General features: G+C 38.2%; 1 protein-coding gene across 1 annotated transcript in view; it reads left to right on the forward strand.

The window, feature by feature from the left end:
• ITSN2 (intersectin 2) overlaps window positions 1-22,758 on the forward strand; it is a 137,708-nt gene that overhangs the window by 72,812 nt on the left and 42,138 nt on the right. Inside the window, exons 20-28 of the mRNA XM_006880713.1 lie at window positions 4,743-4,918; window positions 5,211-5,355; window positions 9,134-9,339; window positions 12,205-12,269; window positions 12,808-12,974; window positions 17,027-17,072; window positions 18,131-18,252; window positions 19,655-19,751; window positions 20,173-20,364. Of these exons, the coding sequence (XP_006880775.1) occupies window positions 4,743-4,918; window positions 5,211-5,355; window positions 9,134-9,339; window positions 12,205-12,269; window positions 12,808-12,974; window positions 17,027-17,072; window positions 18,131-18,252; window positions 19,655-19,751; window positions 20,173-20,364 (1,216 nt within the window). The remainder of the gene's footprint in view (window positions 1-4,742; window positions 4,919-5,210; window positions 5,356-9,133; window positions 9,340-12,204; window positions 12,270-12,807; window positions 12,975-17,026; window positions 17,073-18,130; window positions 18,253-19,654; window positions 19,752-20,172; window positions 20,365-22,758) is intronic.

Consider the following 22,758-nt stretch of genomic DNA (forward strand, 5'->3'; position numbering starts at 1 on the left):
GGAGGGGCAATTCCCTTCTGTGCCAGTCAGATCTGATTCGACGGTACACAACAACAACAAAAATAGGGGGAAAACAAGTATTATAATTAACTCCATACTAAAAAAAAATTGGTGTAATTTTTAGGAAACAAATGAACTATTTACTCTTCTTGGTAATGTTACAGCTATTAAATAGAATGACAACAAACTATTTCTTTTTAAAAAAGGGGTTTTTTCTTTGGTGTTTTTTTGTTTTTATGTGTGTACCGTCAAATTGGATCTGACTGGTACAGGAGGCGATTGTTCCTCCTTCTTCAGCAGAGCATCTGGTGGATAAATTATATTTTTTTAAGTAGCAAAAGAAAAGAATTTAATGCTGATAGTCATAATTTGCATTACTTGGTCTGAGACTATATATTTAAATCAGATCTATTTTGAGCATTTTGCAGCATTAGGAACTTTCTAAAGGATTATTGTGTTTTTATTTTTATTGTTCTTACTTAGCTATTTTAAGCTAATCTTACAAAAAGATAATATTTCAGAAGTGATTTGTTCTATTTTAGAACATAATTTAATGACAGTTATATAACTGACACTATTTATGTCATTTAAACACAGCAACTCTGATTAAGAAAGTTCCTAAATAACTGGTTCATGATGTAATAAATAAGCAGACATGCAACATTAAAAGGAAAATCTTTTATCGTAAATATAAATGAGGTTTCCCTGATAATAAAGCTATCTATTATTGATTAAGCTTTGAGCCTGTTGTGCGCTTAATTTAGAATAGTGCGTTCAAGTTACCATTTGTTTAGTTTCTATCATGTGCCTGCTTGGTATATAGAAATATGAATAAGAAGGTCACAAGCTAGGAGGAAAATGGAAATGTATTTAATCGTACAAAGTCACAAAGTGCTTTAGTAACCAACAAGATGAGACAAGAGTAGATACAACAGAATTTGAGAACCTTTTCCCCAAGGATAGGGTGGAGAAGGGACCTCAAAGGGATATACTTGACTGGTGCTTTACAGTTTATTAAAGAGTTTCACAAGGCCTTTACTAAGGGAGCTCTGGTGGCTCAGTAGTAGGAATCGCACTGCCAACACAAAAGTGTGATGTTTGAATCCACCGGCTGCTCCTTGGGAGAAAGATGAGCAGTCTCCTCTCATGCAGTTTACTTCCTCTGAAAACCTGCCAGAGGGCCAGCTATGAGTTGGTTCTGACTCAGTGGCACACCACAAGGATCTTCATAAATATTCTAGGTTAAATTCTTAAAATGCCCTGGAGAAAGGCAGAATAGGTTATTTCCCCCGGACTTATGGATGTGTAAACTGAGGCTTTAAAGAATAATCATTACCTCCCATAGAAGAACCAGGTACAGAAGCATAATTTTTTTAACTCCCAAGTGTACAGTTTTCCCCTTATGCCTCATAACATTCAGGTAGAAGGAAGAGAGTTCTCAAAAACATTGAAATGTGTAAGGAGCCCCAGGTGTGGCTAAGGAATGATACATGACCATATTTATTTGCCACATTATAGCACCCATATGATGAGATGAAGTTAGAAAGGTAAGTTGGGCCCTGATGAAAGGAATCATAATTTCATGAACTTTGAAAGCAGTATGAAGAAGTTTTAAGAATTTTAAATAGGCAAAATCTGCTAAGATTTAAAAAAAAAAAGTCTTACTGGTCTGGAGTGACTTGTACACTAAAAAGGCATCAAGATTGCAGAGACTGTCTTTATTTGCAGGAGGCATGATTCTCTATGTAGGAATTCCCTTAAATCTCCAGAAAAGAATCTTGAACAAATAGTAAGTTTGGTAAGGTTTCAGTGTACAAGAACATTGTACAAAAGCCATTTTTATTTCTGTATATAAATTGGAACAAAAAAATAACATTTACCCAACCTCCCCCCAAAAAATACTTAGAGATTAAAATGGCAAAAGATGTACAACACTTGTAGATTGAACATTACAAAACCTTGTTGAGGAAAAATTGAAGAAGACCTAAAAACGGGATGTATATACCGTTCACATGGAGGACTCGGCACTGATAAGTTAACTGTTTTCCCTAAATTGTTTTCTAGACTCCACATTTCCAGTCAGCATCCCAGAAGGCCTTTTTGTCAAAATTGACATGCTATTCAAAGCCAAAACAACTTTCAAAATGATGAATTAAGTTAGCAGAATTAACATTATCTGAATGTAAGGCTAATATTATAAAGCTATAGTCATCAGCTTCAGGATTGGAGGTAGACTGACTCATCAATAATCTGCATTATGCAGATGACACAACCCTGCTTGCTGAAACTGAGGAGGACCTGAAGCTCTTGATGCAGAGGGCCGAGGACTGCAGCCTTCAATATGGATTGAAACTCAACATGAAGAAAACAAAGATTCTCACTACTGGGTCAATTGGCAGCATCATGATAGATGGTGAAGAGATTGAGATTGTTAACAGCTTTAATTTGCTTAGCTGTACAATCAGCACTCTTGATACCAACAGCCAGAAAATGATAAAGATTAATTCCATTAGGAAAGTCTGCTATCAGATACCTCTCCAAAGAACTGAAGAGCAAGGATGTCAGTCTGAAGATAAAGGCACACCTGATCCAGGCCACGGTCTTTGCAGTCACTTGCGATGCGTCAGAAAGCTGGATAATGACTAAGGATGATAGAAGGAGAATTGATGTCTTTGGGCTGTGGTGCTGGAGAAGAGTATTCAATATACCATGGTCTACTAGGAGAACATACAAGTTCAACCTGGAGAGGGTGAAACTAGGCTGCACCCTGGAGGCAAGGATTCTGAAGCTTTGTCTAATATACTTTGGACAAAGAGGGACTAGTCCTTGGAGAGGGACGGCATGCTTGGGAGGGTGGAGGAACAGCGCAGGAGAGGAAGACCCTCAATGAGATGGATTGATTCAGTGACTGGGGTAATAGGGGTAGTTGTGTCAGAGACAATGAGATTGGCACAGGATACAGCAGGGTTTAGAGCTGTTGTACAGGTGACTCAACAGCACATAACAGCAATAACATAGTAATTAAGACACTGACGTCTTAGAATTACTGTACATAAATAGATCATTGGAACAGGATACAGAAATACATTTTTTAAAAAAATCAAAGGTACAAATTTGGCCTAGAACTGTGGCATATGTATGATATTTAGAAATATAGGAGAGACTGTTGTTGTTGTTATGTGCCGTCAAGTCGCCTGCGACTCATAGCGACCCTATGTACAACAGCCCTAAACTCCGCTCTGTCCTGTGCCAATCGCACTGTCTCTGACACTCCCATCCCAATTATCCCAGTCACTGAATCAATCCACCTCATAGAGGGCCTTCCTCTCCTGCGCCGTCCCTCCACCCTCCCAAGCATGATGTCCCTCTCCAAGGACCGGTCTCTCCTCACTACATGTCCGAAGTAAGTTAGACAGAGCCTCAGAATCCTTGCCTCCAAGGAGCCACCCGGTTTAACCCTCTCCAGGAAAAATCTGTTTGTTTTCCTAGCAGTCCATGGTATTCTCAATACTCTTCTCCAGCACCACAGCTCAAAGGCATCAGTTCTCCTTCTATCCTCCTTGGTCATTGTCCAACTCTCTGATGCATAACAGGTGATTGCGAAGACCATGGCCTGTATCAGACGCACCTTAGTCTCCAGAGAGACACCACTGCTCTTCAGCACTTTGGAGAGGTCCCTAACAGCAGACTTTCCCATGGCAATGCGCCTTTTAATTTCCTGGCTGCTGGTGCCAAGACTGTTGATATGGAGCCAAGCAAACTAAAGCTGTGTACAATCTCAATCTCTTCACCATCCATCCTGATGCTGCCGATTGGTCCAGTGGTGAGAATCTTTGTCTTCTTGACATTGAGCCTCAATCCATATTGCAGGCTGCAGTCCTTGACACTCTGCAGCAGGTGCTTCAGGTCCTCCTCAGTTTCAGCAAGCAGGGAATAGGAGAGACTACAGAAGAAATTACTAGGACTGACGAATTACCATTAGGAGTGAAAATCAGAGCATAAGGAACCATGAGGAGGAAAGCAAAGCTGGGTCCCATCATTAGTCATAATGCTATTTGTGTTGTAAACGATCTTCATGCATTAACTTGGATTAAAATTTTAAGTTAAAAATAAATATGTCAATAATTAAAAATCAAAACTAACCCTGAGTTATTTCCAGTTCCTCATAAGCCTGGAGGGCAGAGTAGGACTGTCCCCTAGGATTTCCAAGGCTGTGAATCTTCATGGAACAGCCTTAAAGCTCATGTTTTTCCCCAGAAGCTGGCTGCTGGATTCGATTACCATACAGGACTTACCCACTGTGCCTCCAGTACTCCGTGTAATTGGAAATATTAACCTATTAATCTGTAGAAAAGGCCTTACCTATTTTGTTGCTGTGTATCATCTAGTCAGTTTACGATAGCTCCAGGGCAGTTAATCGCGTGGGAGTTTATTAACCATCTTTCTCCCTGATAGCAACTGATAGCTTTGAACCGTATGCCTTTGGGATGGCAGCACCAAACCTTACCACTAGGCCCTTAGTGCAAGTCAAGTCTTTATCGTGGAGTCAGAACCAATCGGTAGCTGGACCTCCAGCATGTTTTCAGAGTGTGTTAATCACACTCAGAACTGCTGGTGCGTTTGGATGGCCAGAGAGGCTCAGCTGTTGGGTTAGAAGCTCAATGCCACCATCTGAAAGGGATGAAGCTGTACAGTAGACTTTATGTGATTTGTAAGTGGTGTTGACTCTTCTGTTTCCCTAGGTTGATGAGAAAACCATAGGAGAGCCTGGTTGGCTGTATGGTAGTTTTCAAGGAAATTTTGGCTGGTTTCCATGTAACTATGTAGAAAAAATGTCATCAAATGAAAAAACTTTATCTCCTAAGAAGGCCTTACTTCCTCCTACAGTATTTTTACCTGCTACCTCACCGACTTCTGAGTAAGTTTTTACCTAATGAAGGAGTTTGTATAACTCTGCAAATTCACACAGACCTAATACACTTGCTGCTTAATTATGTTGAAATATGCCTTAGGGTTTTATGAGTACCTATTTTTCCAAACTGAATATTGAAATTGAGTATATATAGACAATTAGGTTTATTCATTGTTCCCCTCTCACACACAAATCATGTTTTAATATAATGTATATTCTATACATCTTGATAAATTGATAATATATAATTAGATTCTAAACCATTAGATGTACTTACATCAGAGTATTGTATTTACAGACCACTTTCTTCAAATCAACCAGCGTCCATGACTGATTATCAAAATGTATCTTTCTCAAACCTAACTGTTAATACGTCATGGCAGAAAAAATCCGCTTTTACCCGCACTGTGTCCCCAGGATCTGTTTCTCCTATTCATGGACAGGTACGTTGTTCGTAGTTCATATGTACTTTATTCTTTGCATTTACTTATACTGCATGTAAAATTGAATGAGATTTTGTACAAAGGCATTATTGACTCTTTTAACCAGGTTTGTAGAATTTGAGTTCTCGTCTTACCATTTGTATTCAACCAGAAGGTAAAGAAATTACTGTTAATTATAAATATGTTAGTAACAGCTCACATTTTGTAGTATCAACTTGGTAGCAGGTAAGGTATCTAAGTCCAAGATTTCATTTTTACAAATCCAGTTTTATTGTTCTTCATTTGCAGTTACGTACAGGAGATAAGATACTTTGTTTTGAGGTTTCATTTTCTATATTTCTGCAAGCAGGTCATTTGCATGTGAACTAAGGAATTACTTTACAAATACATAGCCTTGGTTTTAGTTCATTTAGAAATTGTTTGCTGAGTGATCATGGATGTCAGACATTTTGTGTGCTGAAGTTTAAGAAAAAAATAAGTAAAGAATCTCTGGCATTGAAAAAGTTCATCAGACCTACAACCAGGATAGAATAAATTAGATGAATGGAACCTCCTAAGATTCAAATCCCTACGCACATCAAAAAACTTCTCCAACATGGTTAGAGAGAAACCCACAGACTGGGAAAAAGTATTTGTCAGTGATAAGATTTGTCTGATAAGAAACTTCTATCTAAAATTTATAGAATACTCCAGCACCTCAAAAAGAAAAAGGCAAACAACCCTATCACAAAATATCACCAGTTATGCATAAACACTTCACCAAAGAAGACATTCAGATGGCAAACAAATACATGAAGAAATACCCAAAACACCTAGCCATCAGAAAGATGCAAATCAAAACAACTATCAGATATCATCTTAATTGAGCAACAATAGCAAAGTTCAACAGGGCAGCAAACAACAAATGCTGGAGAGATTGAAACTCTTTTTCTTTTTAAATTTTATTTTATTTTTTTTAATTACTTTGGTTTTTTTTCTTGTTGTGTACTGTCAATTCAGATCCGACTGGCACAGGAGTTTGTCCCTCCTCCAGTGGAGCATCTGGTGGATTCGAACTGCCCACATTTGGGCTTTCAGTGCAGCTTCTTGCCACTAGAAATTGAATCTCTTATTCACTGCTGGTTAGAATGTAAAATGGTACAGCCACTGTGGAAGGCATTCTGGCACTTTCTCAAAAAGTTGGAAATAACACCACCATTTGACCCAGCAATTCCACTATGGGAACATACACTATAGAAACCAGAGCTAGGAGTCAAACAGATGCATGCACACCCATGTGGATTGCTGCCTTATTCACAAAAGCAAAGATATGGAAGCAACTCAGGTGCCCATCAGCAAATGAATGAATAGAAAAACTATCACACATTCACACAATGGAGAATTATGCATCGTTGAACAATAATGAACTCATAAAACGTTACACATCATGGTGGAGCCTGGAGAACATTATGTTGAGTAAAATATCTCAGTCACAGAAAGACAAACAGGTGCATTGCAGGGAAGGTGGGGAGGGGGAGAAAATATGCAACGGTGAAAAAAAGGTTAAAAAAAAGAAGACATTTAACAGATACTGGAGTCAGGTAGGTGAGTAGGTATAAAGTTTGAAAAGTGTATGTTCAAAAAGGTTATATGATTGGGTTTTATTGCGAGGACAGGAGTCCAGAATGAAGTCTGCACAGTGGAGCAGACTTGGGGGGAGGGATTGCATAACATTGAAGGAGTTTTTCTTTTACTTTTCAAGGAGAAGAGTGAATTGGGGGGGAGGGGTGGGCAGGGGGAAAAGTGCAACAATGAATGACTGAAAACCCTAAGTCTCTGTAAACTTTCATTAAAATTAATTTTAAAAAATGTTAAATATCTGTACAAAATGGTGAGGACTGTGCAGAGCAGAACAGAGAGCCACTCATTCATCACTCAGTATTTGGGAATTGGAGCAAACTGCAAAAAGCAAACTATTTGAGCAGAACCTTCAAAGAGAAGATTTCACCAGAGAATAATTTGTGGAAAGTTACTGAGGCATGTTAGCACAGATACGTGGGTGAAAAAGGACTTGCTTGTGGTGTGACTAAGGGACAAGCAGGAATTCCTGAACATTACAGGCACTTAAGTGCTCAGCTCTGAGTCCCAAGGTTAGTGATTTGATTCCACTCAGAGACATCTTGGAAGAAAGGTCAGAATTGACTTCAAAATAACTAGTGTTACTGTACTTGAAGAAGAGAGGATTAGAAAACAAAGATGGAAGGAGGAGTTGAGGTTTATTCGTCAAGTATTTAACATCGTGCTAAACAGTTTGGCAGAAGCCTGGAGAATTTTTAAGAAAATTTTATCTTTTAGAATGATAACTGGTACATTTCTAAGAGTCAAACTAGCAGAAGGAAGAAAAGGAAGTGGCCCAGTAAAGGAGGATATTATAAGAGCCAAGTGACAAATTACGATGGTGTGAACTGAGCCAGAGTCATGAGAATATAAAAGAGAAGATGGATTTTAAGAAAGCATTTGTCCCATGTTGTGTAGATTGACACAGAATAAGTAACCATCGAACAGAGAGAATAAGGAAGAAGTTGGAGTCAAAGAAGACAGTTGAGGATTGTGCATGTGAGAAATCATTTGGATGGTGCAGGATAGGGCAGAGTTACAATCTCTTGTTCAGAGGTCACTGTGACTTGTAGTTGACTCAGTGACACATAACAACACATACATTGATTAGCTTGATGAGCTAAAGGGATGAAAACATGGAATCGGAAAGGCAAGAAGAGTGGGTTTGGGTTCTAGAATGAGAGTATGTGAGACATCCTTGGTTTGACATAACTGGACAAGGGGCAGCCAGTGAGTAGACTGTTTTGTTTCCAGATCTAGAGCTCAAGAGATAAAGTAACCCTGATAGAAAGAATGGGGGAATAAAGGGATAAATAAATCATGTTGGGCAGGGAGGGAAAGGAAGTCACCAGAGAGAAGCTTCTGGAACAGCAAGGGGTTTAGTGATGTCACGACTGATCAGAGGCCAAGGAGAACAGGGTTTGCAAGAAGCCTCTACCTTCGACCATTCTGATACTTTCAGTGACTTGTCAAAAAGAGCATCTGTACTGTCATGGGCATAGAACCTCCAGATAAGATGGGTGAGGAATGAAACTGAGGAGCAAGCTTAAGACTTCCTTAGATAGAGGTAAGTTGGAGAAAAGAATTGAAGATTGGAGGAGAGAACAACAGTATTGCAAAATGCTTTTTCAGAAAAGGGAAGATGATTTCTGAGCAGAACTCGCTTAGGAGCAGAATAAAAACACTCTTTCCTCTAAGCTGGAAGGGAGAGGAAGAATGAAAAAGCATCCAGACAACCTAGAAGGAAGGAAAGTAGAGGGAGGCTGAGCATTGCCCTGTGATCAACCCCAGTGATTTAAATGGAATCCATTTCACTAAAGCCATCAGAGATAGAAGTTTGTAGGACATGTTTCTCCTTCCATTTGTTCACAGCACATACTTGATGGATTTATGAATACATTATTTGAATACCCACTGTTGATAGTTCATTACCGTACCGTTTATATCAAGATGCTTCCTGCAATGGTGGGTGTGCGGTCTTTCTTAGACTTAAGAGAAGGTCACTCAGGTGCCCATCTCATATACAACTTTAAGTTGACCAGTTGAATAAAGTTATCTTAACTATCCCCTGGTAATAAGTTACCATCATAACAACAGGTCTGCTGTGTGAACAAATTCACTTAAAAACAAAAATTGGGTTTTGTGGTTTTTTAAAAAATATTTGTATTTTTTCTGTTCACAGGGACAGGTTGTAGAAAACTTAAAAGCCCAGGCCCTTTGCTCGTGGACTGCCAAGAAGGATAACCACTTAAACTTCTCCAAGAATGATGTTATCACTGTCTTGGAGCAACAGGAAAATTGGTGGTTTGGAGAGGTACATGGTGGAAGAGGATGGTTTCCAAAGTCTTATGTTAAAATTATCCCTGGGAGTGAAGTCAAGAGAGAAGAGTAAGCATGTTTGGGCACTTACAGGAGGTGGGGATGTTGGGGTTTTCATAATGAGTCAGTCACAGTATGGTGGACAACAAAAGGTTTATGTTCAGCATTTGAATATCAAAATGGGCGGCTTTTGTGTTTTCCTTTATTCCATAAGCTTGTTGTTTTTGTTGTTGGGTGCTGTCGGGTCCCCTTCGACGCCTACCACCCTGTGCAGCGCAGAGTGGGGTCTCTCCTCCCAGCACCCTGAGTACCACAGAGCAGGCTCTCGCCTCCAGCACCCTTTGCACCTCAGAGCAGGGCCTCTCCTCCCAGCACCCTGAGTACCGCAGAGCAGGCTCTCGCCTCCAGCACCCTGTGCACAGCAGAGCGGGGCCTTGCCTGATGGTGCACCGTCCTGTGTTGTGCTTGATCAAGCACACAGTTGTAGTTACTATGTCAGTCTACCTTGTCCAGGGTCTTTCTCTCTTTCACTGACCCTCAGCTTTTCCAAGCATGATGTCCATTCCTAGACACTGTCCCTCATGATTGCATCCACAAAGTAGGTGAGACAAGTCTTACCATCCTCTCTTCTAAGGAGCACTCTGGCTGCACTTACTCCAGCACAGATTTCTTGATTCTTTTGGTAGTTCATCGCATGCTGAAGACTCTTTGCTAAAACCACAATTCAAAGACTTTGATACTTTGATCTTCCTTATTTATTGGCCAACTTTCGTATGCGTTTGCCATGCAGTCTCTGGGATAATCAGTACTCCTCTCCTACACCACAGTTCAGAGGAATCCGTTCTTTTTTCAGCTTTCAGATGCATAGACAGTTATTGAAAAGGCTTTACCCTCTGATCAGGCAAACCTTAGTCTTTAAACTGGCATCCTTCCTCTTGGCACTTTAAAAAGGTCCTGGACAGCAGATTTGTCTCATGCAGTATATCCTAAAACTAAAAGATCATTAATTTGAAGCCACTAGCCTCTTGTTGGGAGAAAGTTGAGCAGTCTTCTCTTGTAAATATTCACAACTTCAGAAAACTGATGGAGAATTGTTATGAGTTGAAATCAACTCAAAGGCAGTGAGTTTGGGTAGAAGTCTAGAGAGATTATCTTTTCATTTTCTCCTTGTTTTTATAGTTATTGTTTAGGTGCCATCAGGTCCAGTACAACTCGTAGTGACCCTATCAACAAAAAGATGTGAACCCTGTTCTATCCTGTGCCATCCTCACACTTCCTGAAACACAAGAGCCCATTGTAGTGGTTATCATGTCAGTCCACCTGGTCTAGGGTCTTCCTCTCCTTCCTGACCCTCCACCCTTCTCTCCATCATGCCCTTCTTCAGATAATAGCCCCTCTTAACAACCTGCCCAAAGTATGTGAGCCAAAGCCTCCTCATTCTTGCTTCTAAAGAGCATTCCGGCTGCACCTTTCCAAAAGAAATCTTTCCGAAGGGCCTTCTCTTTACCACAGTTGGGCATTCCCATCTCTAGGCCTCTAAGGTTCCATGAACATAATCTCTTATTGCTCATAGCATATGTGCTGTCAGGTCACCTGTGACTCATAGCAACCCTATGTACAACAGCTCTGAAGCCTGTCCTATCCTAAGCCAGTCTCACTGACTCAGACACACCTACCCCCATTACCCCAGTTACTGTATCAATCCAAGGAGGAAGAACACCACATAGTATTGTAGTTACTTTATTACTCATATCTCTGATCAGATCTTGGTAGAGCCCTCTTCTTTTTTTGCTATTACTACTATTTTTGGTTTGTTTCTCCATGTCTACTACTTCGGGAGCTCTGGCGGCTTCATGGTAAGGAGTTGTGCCAACTAGGAGACACATGATTTGACCCCACCAGTTGATCTACAGGAGAAAGACAGACATTCTGCTCCCGTGGAATTATAGCCTCTAAAAATCCACTGGAGGGTCAACTAGGAGTTGGTTCGGATTCGGCAGCACATAGCATCAGCAACAACAGTGCTCCTAGCATCTGCTCCTTTATATCAGGAATGAAGTAGGAGCTGACAACTGAACTTTCAAATGATGAAGAACTAAGTTTTATTTCCTTTTATTTGCCTTTCATTTCCCAGTCTAGAGGATTATCCGTTTGTCAAGTATCTTTAGTACAATATGATAGATGCTGTAATGTATGTTTCTTGCATTCTAAGTAGAAAAGGGGCTTCTCTTTGAAATTCAAAAGACTTGAGTTCTGATTCTGCTGTTTTGACTGTATGTATGGAATAATCTTCTTGGTCTTCATTTTAGTGATTGAGTTAAATCTTCATTTTTAAGAGCTCTTTTAATACTGTTTATGTATAAGTTTTTTAGTTGAAGTACAGAAACTTTTCAGACTGTCATGGAATTTTAGATTTAGAAGTTAATTAATAATAATAGTGATGTAATGGTTTAAAGGGAGCTCTAGTGTCGTAGTGGTGAAGGGTTGCGCTGTCAGTCCAAGGGTATGTGATTCTAGTCTGCCTGCTGCGCCACAGTGGAAATGGACATTCAACTCCTGAGCCATTTACTGCCTCTGAAAATCCAGCTGTGAGGCAGTGCCAACTCAGTGGCGCACACAAGGGTGGTTAAAGTGCTCAACTGCTGAGATATTTTAAGTGTTAAAAAAAAAGACAAAATATCTCACATTTAAAGTACTCTTCAAATTATGTTCAATTCTTTTAGTATAATTAAAATTGAGGAATTTATATTTAAACCATTTAAAATCCAATGTTTTATGTATGAAAATTATTTCTAATCTACGTAGCGAGACAATGCTTAAAATAATGTTGGAAATTCTTAAAAGAATATACTGGTAATACCTACTGTATTCACCATATGACCTTTCTTGGGTTTCTTTTTTAAAAAACAAACAAACAATTTGTTTATTTGGCAGACCAGAAGCTTTGTATGCGGCTGTAAACAAGAAACCTACCTCTGCAGCTTATACAGTTGGAGAAGGTAAGCTTTTGGCAATTTGTAAGTAAGATGGGTATCTGTTAGTATTGGCTATTTAATTACCTGACAGTTGTTATTCTCTCTGCTTCAGTTTCTCAAATGAGATTAGGAAAACTTGTTCTCTATTTCATGCAAATATTGAGCCTATACTAAAAATATGGCTAAAGATGTTTTCTATTTTTAAAAAGTGGTGATATAAAAACTCATCATAGATTTCCTCAGTAAATAGGATGATAGATAAAAAATGTATTATGTTGAGATAGAATGAAGCTTTTCTTGTCATCATGATAGCATGTCCAAATTATAGATGTTTGTTTAAACATTACATTTTGGTTACAGTGTGTCATGTATATATTAAGTAGTGTTCAAAATCAGAATATATTTTTCTCACAAATGTTACAAAGGACTTTATTTCTATAGATGCCTATAGGCTATTCAATTAAAATGTTTGTGGTTTTGCCAGTGTTCTGTCAGTATCAATATTTTTCCACTTCTGCAACTTACAACCAAAATCCGTTTCTTTTTGGTTTGTTCCCTAAAGAGTACATTGCACTTTATCCATATTCAAGTGTAGAACCTGGAGATCTGACTTTCACTGAAGGTGAAGAGATATTAGTGACCCAGAAAGATGGAGAGTGGTGGACAGGAAGTATTGGAGAAAGAACTGGAATTTTTCCATCAAACTATGTCAAACCAAAAGATCAAGAGGTAAAGTTATTTTGCTATAGAAATGAAAATCATTCCATTCTTATTGATTAAGATTTATATTTACAACACAGTGTCTCATTTTTTAAAATTTGTGCCTTTGGTAACAAATAAGAATCTCAAGGTGAGCCAGACCATTCCTGTAGGGTTGGTTCTGATTGTGAGCCTGCCGGCTAATCTGTAATTGTTATAGAGAGGAGCTCTGGGGGTGGAGGCCGTTAACCCAAAGGCTGTGCTGAATATACCAGTGGCTCCATTGGGAGAAAGCCTCCTCCCAAGTGCTTTCCAGCCTCAGAAACACACTGACAGGCCCGTCCTGTGTCAGAGCCAGCTCTGTGCTGGTGTGTATGACATGTGGAGTTTTTTAAATTTTTATTGAATTAGATCTACCACGTCTTTCTCCCAGGGTGGTTGATGGTTGGAACTATCTGACTTTCTTTGGGTATCGAACTTTTTAACTGTGATACCAAGAGGGTCCCTTGCGACTCAAAAAAGTTCCTATAAAAAGAAACAATTTCTTATAAGGATCCAGTTAAAGCAATAAAGAAGACAGGGTTCATTAAATCAGGTGACTGAAGCTGAGGAATGGTTCTGGATCCAGAGAAACTTGCAGAGGAGCACAGTGAAGTCCTGACGGGAGGCTCTGCCGTTCCTGGGCCTCAGCCTTATGCACTCAAGTTCCTGCTGCTTCTCACCTCACCACCAGTGTGATAGAAACTGGTGCAGTGGCTCTGAAACTTTCTGTTTCAAGACCTCTTTACTTTAAAAACTGTTGAAGAACTAGCAGAGAAGGAGTTATGCCAGTGATACTTACTATAATAGATATTAAAGCTCTGAAATGGTTTAAATATTTATTAATTCATTTTAAAATAACATTAAACTGTCACATGTTTCCATGAAAGATAACTAGAAATGGAATATTTTCCTTCTCTAATATCTGGCTAATAACTAGATTCTCTCTCATAACTGTTTTTGCATTCAGTCTGTTAAAATCTATTGTTTCCATTAAAGTATATGAAGAAAATGGGATTTTTCACACATGCAAGGGGAAGTAGAGGGGAATTTTAATAACATTTTCACATATCTGCATATTTGTCTTTTCCTTCATTACACCAAAACTCGACAAGTGGTAGATTGTTAAAAACTATCTGCAACATGGAATCTAAAACCTTAGCTGTGAACTTTTTGTAGTTACATGAAAATTTGTTTTTACTCATGTGGAATGTGATAATATCATTCATTAGTTCTTTGGAAAATAATGAATACAGCTATTCCCTGTGTTGACACATTTCATTTTAAAAAAAAGAAACCAGTTGTTAATTTTCCCCCTAATCTCATCGGTACAGTGGTTAGTACCAAGAAGCTGTCAGGCTCAAGATAGTGGATACAGATTTTTCAAAATTTACATTTTCATTGGAAATCTTGAATTTTACCACTGACAGCAAATCTGTCAACTGTTTTCTTTGAAGCAACAAGCTTACTTAATTCGGAGAAAATGTCTGCCAAATCCCAAGTTGGAATAACATTTAAGTTGTTCTTTCAAATAAAACTATTGTTCCCTGAAAACCTAGTTCAGCTTGCAACTTAATCACATGATTAAGATTTTTTCCTCAAGGCAACCATTGAACTTCATCATGAAATAGAAATATTTTTATAAACACTTCAGTTAGTCACATAGATTTTTCAAAGGCATGTACTTTGATTTGCATCTCTCTTATTGCCAGTGATTTTCAGCATTTCTTCATGAGTCTGTTGGCCATTTGAATATTTTCCTCCATGAAAAGGCTTTCCATTCCTTTTGCCCATTTTTTTACTTGAGTTAGCAGTAGCAGTTTTTCTCTTGTGGAGACCCTTACCTCAGATGGTATTGCCAAATGTGGGTTTTTCCCCCAGTCAGTTCGTTTTCTTTTCACTGTATTGGAAAAAAATTTTTATATACATGTAATCTTAATTACTTTTTTTCCTTCTTTCTCTTCTTTTTGTGTACTGTCAAGTCAAATCCAACTTGCACATGAGGAGATTACTTCTTCTCCAGCAGAGCAGGATTAGAAGGATTTAATATTTAAAGGGTCCCAGTTACCAATTTTATCCTCACCTGGTTGTGTTTTTCTGCCAGTACTTGTCAATCTCTTTATACCACAGGGTAGGCCTTCTAAGTTATTCCCATTTTTGTGTCTTATGATCTTTATGGTTTGGGGCTTTACCCCTAAGTCTCTGATCCACCTTGAGTTTGTTTGATGTGAGATGCTTTCTGCAGGGATCAGTCCAGTTTAGCCAGCACCATTTATTGAAGAGGTTGTTGTTTTCCCATTTGATAGGTTTTGTTTCTTTGTCAAATACCAGTTGACTATAGGTAGATTGGTTAATTTCTGGGTTCTGGATTCTGTTCCATTGATCTGTGTGTCTATCATTGTACCAGTACCATATTGTTTTGGTTATTACAGCTCTGTAGTAGGTTTTGAGATCAGGTAATATGCATCCCATTTCATTTTTGTTTTTCAGAAGTGCTTTGCTTATTTGAGATCTCTTTGCTTTCCAAATAAACTTGCCAGACTCACCCCAGAAGCAGTGGCAAAGTTTAACAGGACAGCAAGCAATAGATATTGGAGAGAATGTGAAGAGATAGAATCTCTCATACACTATTAGTAGGATTGTAAAATGGTATAACCTCTCTGGAAGGCAGCGCTTCCTCAAAAAGCTGAACATAGAAATTCCATATGACCCAGCTATTCCACTGGTAGAAATATAACTTCACGAAAATAGAACTGAGACGCAGAGATTTGTATACCTATGTTCACAGCAGTGTTATTCACAGTAACAGAAAATAGAAATAGCCCAAATGTCCATTCACAGACTGATGGATTGAGAAATTGTGGTACATTCACATGATGCAGTACTATGCAGAACTAAGGAGCAACAATTTTGAAAAATACTATATAACAGGCAAGAGGCTAGAGACCATTATCCTGAGTGTACTAACTTAGTCTCATAAAACAAATATTCCATAAGACCATTAGTGTAAAAAATGGTTAGATAACTAGTAAGATGTATATAAAAGACGAATTGTGAATCATGGAATTGGTTACTAATATAATTTGGTGTCCTTTAAATAATTTACATTAAGGCACTAACAACTTGCTTATGATGGAAAATGTCAGCACAGTCAAAGAGGCAACTTCTGTTTTTGTGCTACTATGAAACAGTTTTTGTTTTATTATCTCCTTGGAAATGTCTTAAGCCCTTCCTTTCCTCCCAGATCTGCAAACAACTAGTTAAGTTCTGTTAGTTTGGGAGGAAACAGCATGATTAAAGCAAACATTGCCTCTTAAGATGCAAGGGTTGTAGACCAGCCACGAGCCCTTAGAGAAAGCAGAGACAAAACTACTTTCTGAAGCTTTCATCTTTCTGAAGGCAAGCAGTTCAAGGTCACCACTCCACAGGAGAGGGATGGGCTCCTTCCATGTAATTAACTGCCTCTGAAAACCCTCTGGAGGGTCAGCTGTGGATCAGTTCTGACTACGGTACACAACAACAACAAAGACATATGCATTATATGTGGTGGCAGTGTGTTGTATAAGACTGAATAGTCATGTTTTAAATTCAGGAAGATTGAGAAAAGCTATTCTTACTGAGAAAGTCATGCCAGCATCAGCCACTTGTACATACTGCATTCTGTTAGTAAAACAGATTGCCTCTTAAGTGTGAAATTCTTAATCTCTTTGGTGATGATAATTATTGTTGTTCTTTGCTGTCAAGGTAGAACTGACTTATAGCAAACCCTCCAGGATATTTTCAGAGGCTGTAAATGATGTGAGAGGAGATTACCCATGTTTCTTATATGGAGCAACTAGCTGGTGGATTTGAACTGCCTGCCTTTGGATTGGTAGTACAGCTCTCTGGCCACAAGGCCAGTAGAGCTCTGTATGAGATTAATTGCCATGTTGGCCTTTATATAAAGAAATAAAAATCTTAAGAATTAGAAATCTAATTTCTACTAACTTTTGTACTTTTACTTCTGAATTCTTAGAAAAATAACAGAACTTTTTTTTTTTTAGGGTTTTGGAAATGCTAGCAAGTCTGGAACATCAAACAAAAAACCTGGTATGTATAAAAAGGAGCCTGAAAAAAAGTAAAATAAAACAACTATGAGATATCATCTCACCCCAGCAACAATAACAAGTTCAGCAGTGCAGCAAATAACAAATGCTGGCCAGTCTGTGGAGAGATTGGAACCTTTACTCACTGTTGGTGGGAATGTAAAATGGTTTTCAACCACTATGGAAGGCTGTATGGCGCCTTTTCAAAACATTAGAAGTAGACATACCATTTGACCCAGCAGTTGCACTCCTGGAAATATACTCTAAAGAAACCAGAACTGCCACTCAAAACAGATATGTGCACACCTATGTTTATTGCTGTGTTATTCACAATAGCAAAGAGATGGAAACAACCCAAGTAGTGCCCATCACAAATTAATGGATAGAAAAACTATGGTATATTTACACAGTCGAATACTATGCAGCACTGACATGAGTGACCCTTGAAGACATTATGCTGAGTGAAATCTCTCCATCTCAAAAGGACAGATACTGCATAACACTACTGTTACGAATCAGGACTGACATGGAGAGTTGGGAGGAAAATAGGAAAAGAGTTGACAGATAATGAGCACTGTATTGGAACAGATGAGGGAGAAAACTGTGAGAAGGGATATATTATTAGGCATTATATATAAGGCAGTGGTCCACAGTAAGAGGTACTTTGCAAAGAGAACTGGGGGGGAGGAAATTGTGCAACACTGAATGAATTTTTTCTTTTAAGTGAACTGGTAGAGAGAGAGAGGAAAGTGAGTAAGAATGAATGAATGAAAATCCAACTTTTCTGTAAACTTTCCATTATAATCACAATTAAAAATTTTTTAAAAATCTAAACAAATATAAGAAAGTGTTGGTCATTGTTTGTGGTTCTTATGTAGAACTTAGAGTGTGGTACAATCATTCATTATTTCCCCCAGTACTTTCTCTTCTGCAAACCCATATGAAGAGATTAAAATAAATAATAGTAATAAATACACACACACACAAAGAGTAAAATATTTACCTTGGTGAAGCATTTAATTAATAATTTCTTGCTTTTCATTCTCATTTCCATCTTTTCAGAGATTGCTCAAGTCACTTCAGCGTATGTGGCTTCTGGTTCTGAACAACTCAGCCTTGCTCCAGGGCAGTTAATACTGATTCTAAAGAAAAATACAAGTGGATGGTGGCAGGGAGAGTTACAGGTAATGAATCTTTAAATTGTATTTACCAATTTTATTATAAAAGGAATATTTATTTTAAAATAATTTTCAATTTTGTGTAATTATATCACCAAAAAGTCACCAGACCCCAGCTGCTGTATGGGAGAAGGATGAGGCTGCCAGCTTTCCTGACAAACTCGAGCCTTAGGGATCCTGTGGGGCTGATACACTCTGTCCTCTAAGGTCTCTTTGAGTTAGATTTACCCCAATGGTACTAGATTTGCCTTGAGGTTTTTTAGAAGGAAGCAACATTTGTGTATTAAGGAGTTTCTTAGGAGTTTAGTGTATTGTTTCCCTGTAGTATTTTCCTGTTCAACATTTGAGTCATTGTTGTAGTTTCCTTTACAGATGCAGTTTCTTTGCAGTAACATGTAATTTAATAAACCAGGTTTATCAAAGGTTGTGTAATCTTCTTAAACATTGTCTTTGCTTGAACCGAGAGCTTTAGGCTTGCAGTGCAATTTCTAGGATCCCGGCCTTGTGCTGAGACAGTACTGCCCAGCAGATAGGTTTTTTAAATAGGTAAGGGGTGCAGACAGAGATGAGCCCAATTCATGTCCTCCAATGTCTTAACATAAAAGTTTGTTGCATATGTCTTGATACAAAAAGAAGGTTCTTCTTTGACTGCTAAAATGTTCTTACTAGCTAAATCTGAAAAGCCGTTGTAGACTAAAAGATAAGGGGAAATATAAGCTATATTCCTACATAATATCAATATATAATTGTAATATAAACCACAGATATAGCTTTATACATACAAATCACAGTATTAGGGTTTTAAAATCACAGTCTTAAGGTTTTTCTGAAACACTGTCAAAGGGAGATCTCCACATCAACTTGAACAACCTCAGAATTCCATCTCCGATTGTCTTTTAAGATTGAAGACCTAACTTAAATTGCAAGTGCAGCCCTCCAGATATTTTATAAACTTCTTCATTCATTTTAACAAAGCCCCACAAAGTATACTCAGTTGGGCTGTGCCATTTTAAAGGCACAGACTTAAGCTTATCCTGAGACGTCTCAACAAGTCTTTTTAGGTCATTTGTGTGCAGTATTCAGATGACTCAGAGCCTGTAAGACATCCAAACAGACATCTTCAGCCAGATTTTTCCAAGAGCTTTCTGAGGTGCATCTTGTAATGAGTCTTCTAGTTGTTGGCAGTGGTTTTCCCCATGTTATGTTATAGCTCAGTTATTTATTATGCCTTTCATTGTATTTCCAATGAGAGTTTTACAGAGCATATAGGTTTGCGTGTCAACAATTCATACACATTTTGTTTTGTGACATGAGTTTCAGTCCTCACAGTATAACAGCACTCTTCTCATTTCAATAATTATTTTTAATCTCACCTTTTCATTTTATGTTTCTTTTGCTACTTTTCCAGGCCAGAGGGAAAAAGCGACAGAAAGGATGGTTTCCTGCCAGCCATGTTAAACTTTTGGGTCCAAATAGTGAAAAAACTCCACCTGCTTTTCATCCTGGTATGGAAATAGGAGAAACTTGAATTTCATCTTTGATCAATTTTAAAACTCTGCCACTTCTTAAATTAGCTAAAATGTTGGGAGAAATACTGAGAATCCTTTTCTTACCACTGCTGCTGGGACTTTCCTTTCCAAAAAACTCTGTAGAAACAATCAACTAATCATTGATACTTGAGCCACTTTCCTTTTTGAAATGTTTCTAAATAAAATTGCTTTGTTATCCTAGTGAAGCTGTTCTGAATGTTTAGCTATAGTTGGGAAATCCTTATTTTTGTAAAATAAGGAATAGGCAAAGGAGATAGGGACAAGGAACAGCCCAAAAGAGAAAATTAGCCTAATTTCAATGTTTATAGTTAAATTAAATCCTAGGGGATGATTTTTAATTTGTATGTTGTGTGGATTCTTTTTCTTTTTTTGGTAGTGTGTCAAGTGATCGCTATGTATGACTATGTGGCAAATAATGAAGATGAGCTGAATTTCTCCAAGGGACAGCTTATCAATGTTTTGAACAAAGATGATCCTGATTGGTGGCAAGGAGAAACCAATGGAGTGACTGGTCTCTTTCCTTCAAACTATGTTAAGATGACAACAGAGTCAGATCCAAGCCAGCAGTGTGAGTACCACCAAATTATCTACCTGTCTGCTAAGGTGAAAAGCTCTAGTACTCACTATCAAATGTATTACTATTCTGGAGTAGATCTTAAACTTAGTTATTAGCAAGTCTGTATTAATATTTAAAGTAAGAAAATAGAAAAGTGTTTAACAAGATCTCTGAAGTTTACAGCTTTACTTGTAATACCTGGTTTTTCTAGTTTCAGCCTTTACTGTAACACTTTATCAGAAAGATAAATTTTAGTTTATAAAGATAAAGTATAAATGATAATCATACTGATAAAAATATAATTTCTCTTATGGATTAATTCTTTGCTGTAACAGCAGCTACACTGCAGCTCCCCTATATCACCACCCTTTTTTCAGCCTTTTTCAACATAATAAAAACTTATTAATTACACTAGTCACTTACACACACACACGCACAAACTTTTTAAATCTTGTTGATTTAAAAATGCCATTAATTTTGCTGCTTTCTCATTCATCTCCTGCATATTTACATATTAACATTTTTGCTTTTGAAACTTAATGGATGATTTGTAAAAAAATCATCTCGTGCAGTGAACTAAATCCAAACCAGACATACTATTATCAGATTGGTCCCAGCTCACAGTAACCCTGCAGGATAGAGCAGACCCATTCATGGGATTTTGCAGGCTGTAAGTCTTCCCAGGAAGAGGCAGCCTCATCTCTCTCTCTCAGAGCAGATGGTGGGTTTGAGTCACTGGCCTTTTGACTAGTGGCTTAATACTTTAACCACTGTACCACCAGGGTTCCCTTCTCAAGCAATCAGAAATGTCTTATGCAAAGCAAGATCACTTTCACTGTTAATAGAACAAGGGTCCAGATCTCAAAGTGTGAAATTTGGTGTTATGTAAAATTAATCTCTTGGTTGTTCCTTAGTTATTCTTACATTCAACAACAAACACAGCATTAATAATAAATTAGAAAGTAAAAAAAAAATACTAAGAGATTCTTCTTACCTTTATAAACTGGATATTATGCCTTCCTGCATTTCTGATTATTTTTTTGTTCTTTTTGCAAAGTATATCATCGTATTTTCATTCCTCTGGTGAAATTACCTAAAGATTTAGCCTTTCATTTTTATTTAGTTGCTGAGAACATGTAAATAGTAACTCAGTCAAAACTGAGATACACTAATGAATCCGTACAGATGACTTTATAATGTGTTGACTATACCATATACCATACACTGACATTATAGCACATCATTTCTATTTATAATCTTTATTTTACTCTAAAAATTATATAGATCTAATCCTGGTGAGTTGTGGTGCTTAGTGGTAAGAAGCTGCGCAGCATGCAGTTGGTGTCCACCAGCTGCTTTGCAGGAGAAGGATGGGCAATCTCCTCCTGTGCAATTTTAAAAAACTGTCTCTAAAAGCCTGCCTGAGGTTCACCAATGAGTCGGTTCCAACGACAGCACACAACCACCACACAACTGCATTTCCCATCTTAGACCTAGGGGGAGTCTGAACATTGCATGATTCTGAGTGAAAGGGAGGAAGACCCTCATCTTGGTGCAGCAACACAGGGGCTGCAACAGTGGGATAAAGCCCAGCAGAGTTGTGAGCTAGGGTGGCACAGGATGTTTTCCTGTTGGTACCTACAGTCACTGTGAGTCGGAGTTGACACGACAGCACCTAGCAACAGTAACAGCACCTAGCAACAGTAACAGCATTCCGCAGTCTCTAGGGTTCAAGAAAAATGGCAAGAAAAATTCCAATAACATGGCTACCTAAGGAATGACTATTTTGTGTTGCTGATAGTTGACAGCTTCCAGTGCTTGCCCTGTTTATTACCTAATCATTTACAAGCACCTAACACACCTTTTTCAGAATGGAGGAGCTGTTTTGAGACCTCATGGTCAGGATCTTCCCCTGTGATCCCGGGGACCATTTCCTCGTGCCAGTACACTTGGATCTTATATCATTCTGTGCTCTAAAATAATCATTTGCAAAGGCTTTGAGTTTTTTATCTGATTTTCCAATGGTGGAAAACTCCCCCTCCTCATTTAAGTCTTAAATGCAATCATATAAAGAGCAAATAAAAGCTGTTCTAAAGGACAGGATAGCAGGGGCCAAACTCTGAGGCATTCTCTGTCTTTTCTTTGCTTCTGTGACAGTCCTTTTCACGTTTTCCTCTGTGAAGAATTTTTAAATCACTCTTAGAGAAATCTGCTTCAAGACAATAACGACCTCCTAGGAAAGTTAATTCAGTGTTATCTTTTCATTTGCAGAAGAAACTGTGATAGGTTGTGAGTAAACCTTTGCTTCACAGGTGTTACAGTAGAAATCTAGACACTAATTCATTATCTCAAGATTTACTTGCCATGGAAAGTACTTCTGTCTGTTGTTGTTGATTGCCTTTGAGT

Source organism: Elephantulus edwardii, unplaced genomic scaffold, assembly GCF_000299155.1.
Source record: "Elephantulus edwardii isolate Elephantulus edwardi_28Jun2011 unplaced genomic scaffold, EleEdw1.0 scaffold00009, whole genome shotgun sequence".
Taxonomy (NCBI): domain Eukaryota; kingdom Metazoa; phylum Chordata; class Mammalia; order Macroscelidea; family Macroscelididae; genus Elephantulus; species Elephantulus edwardii.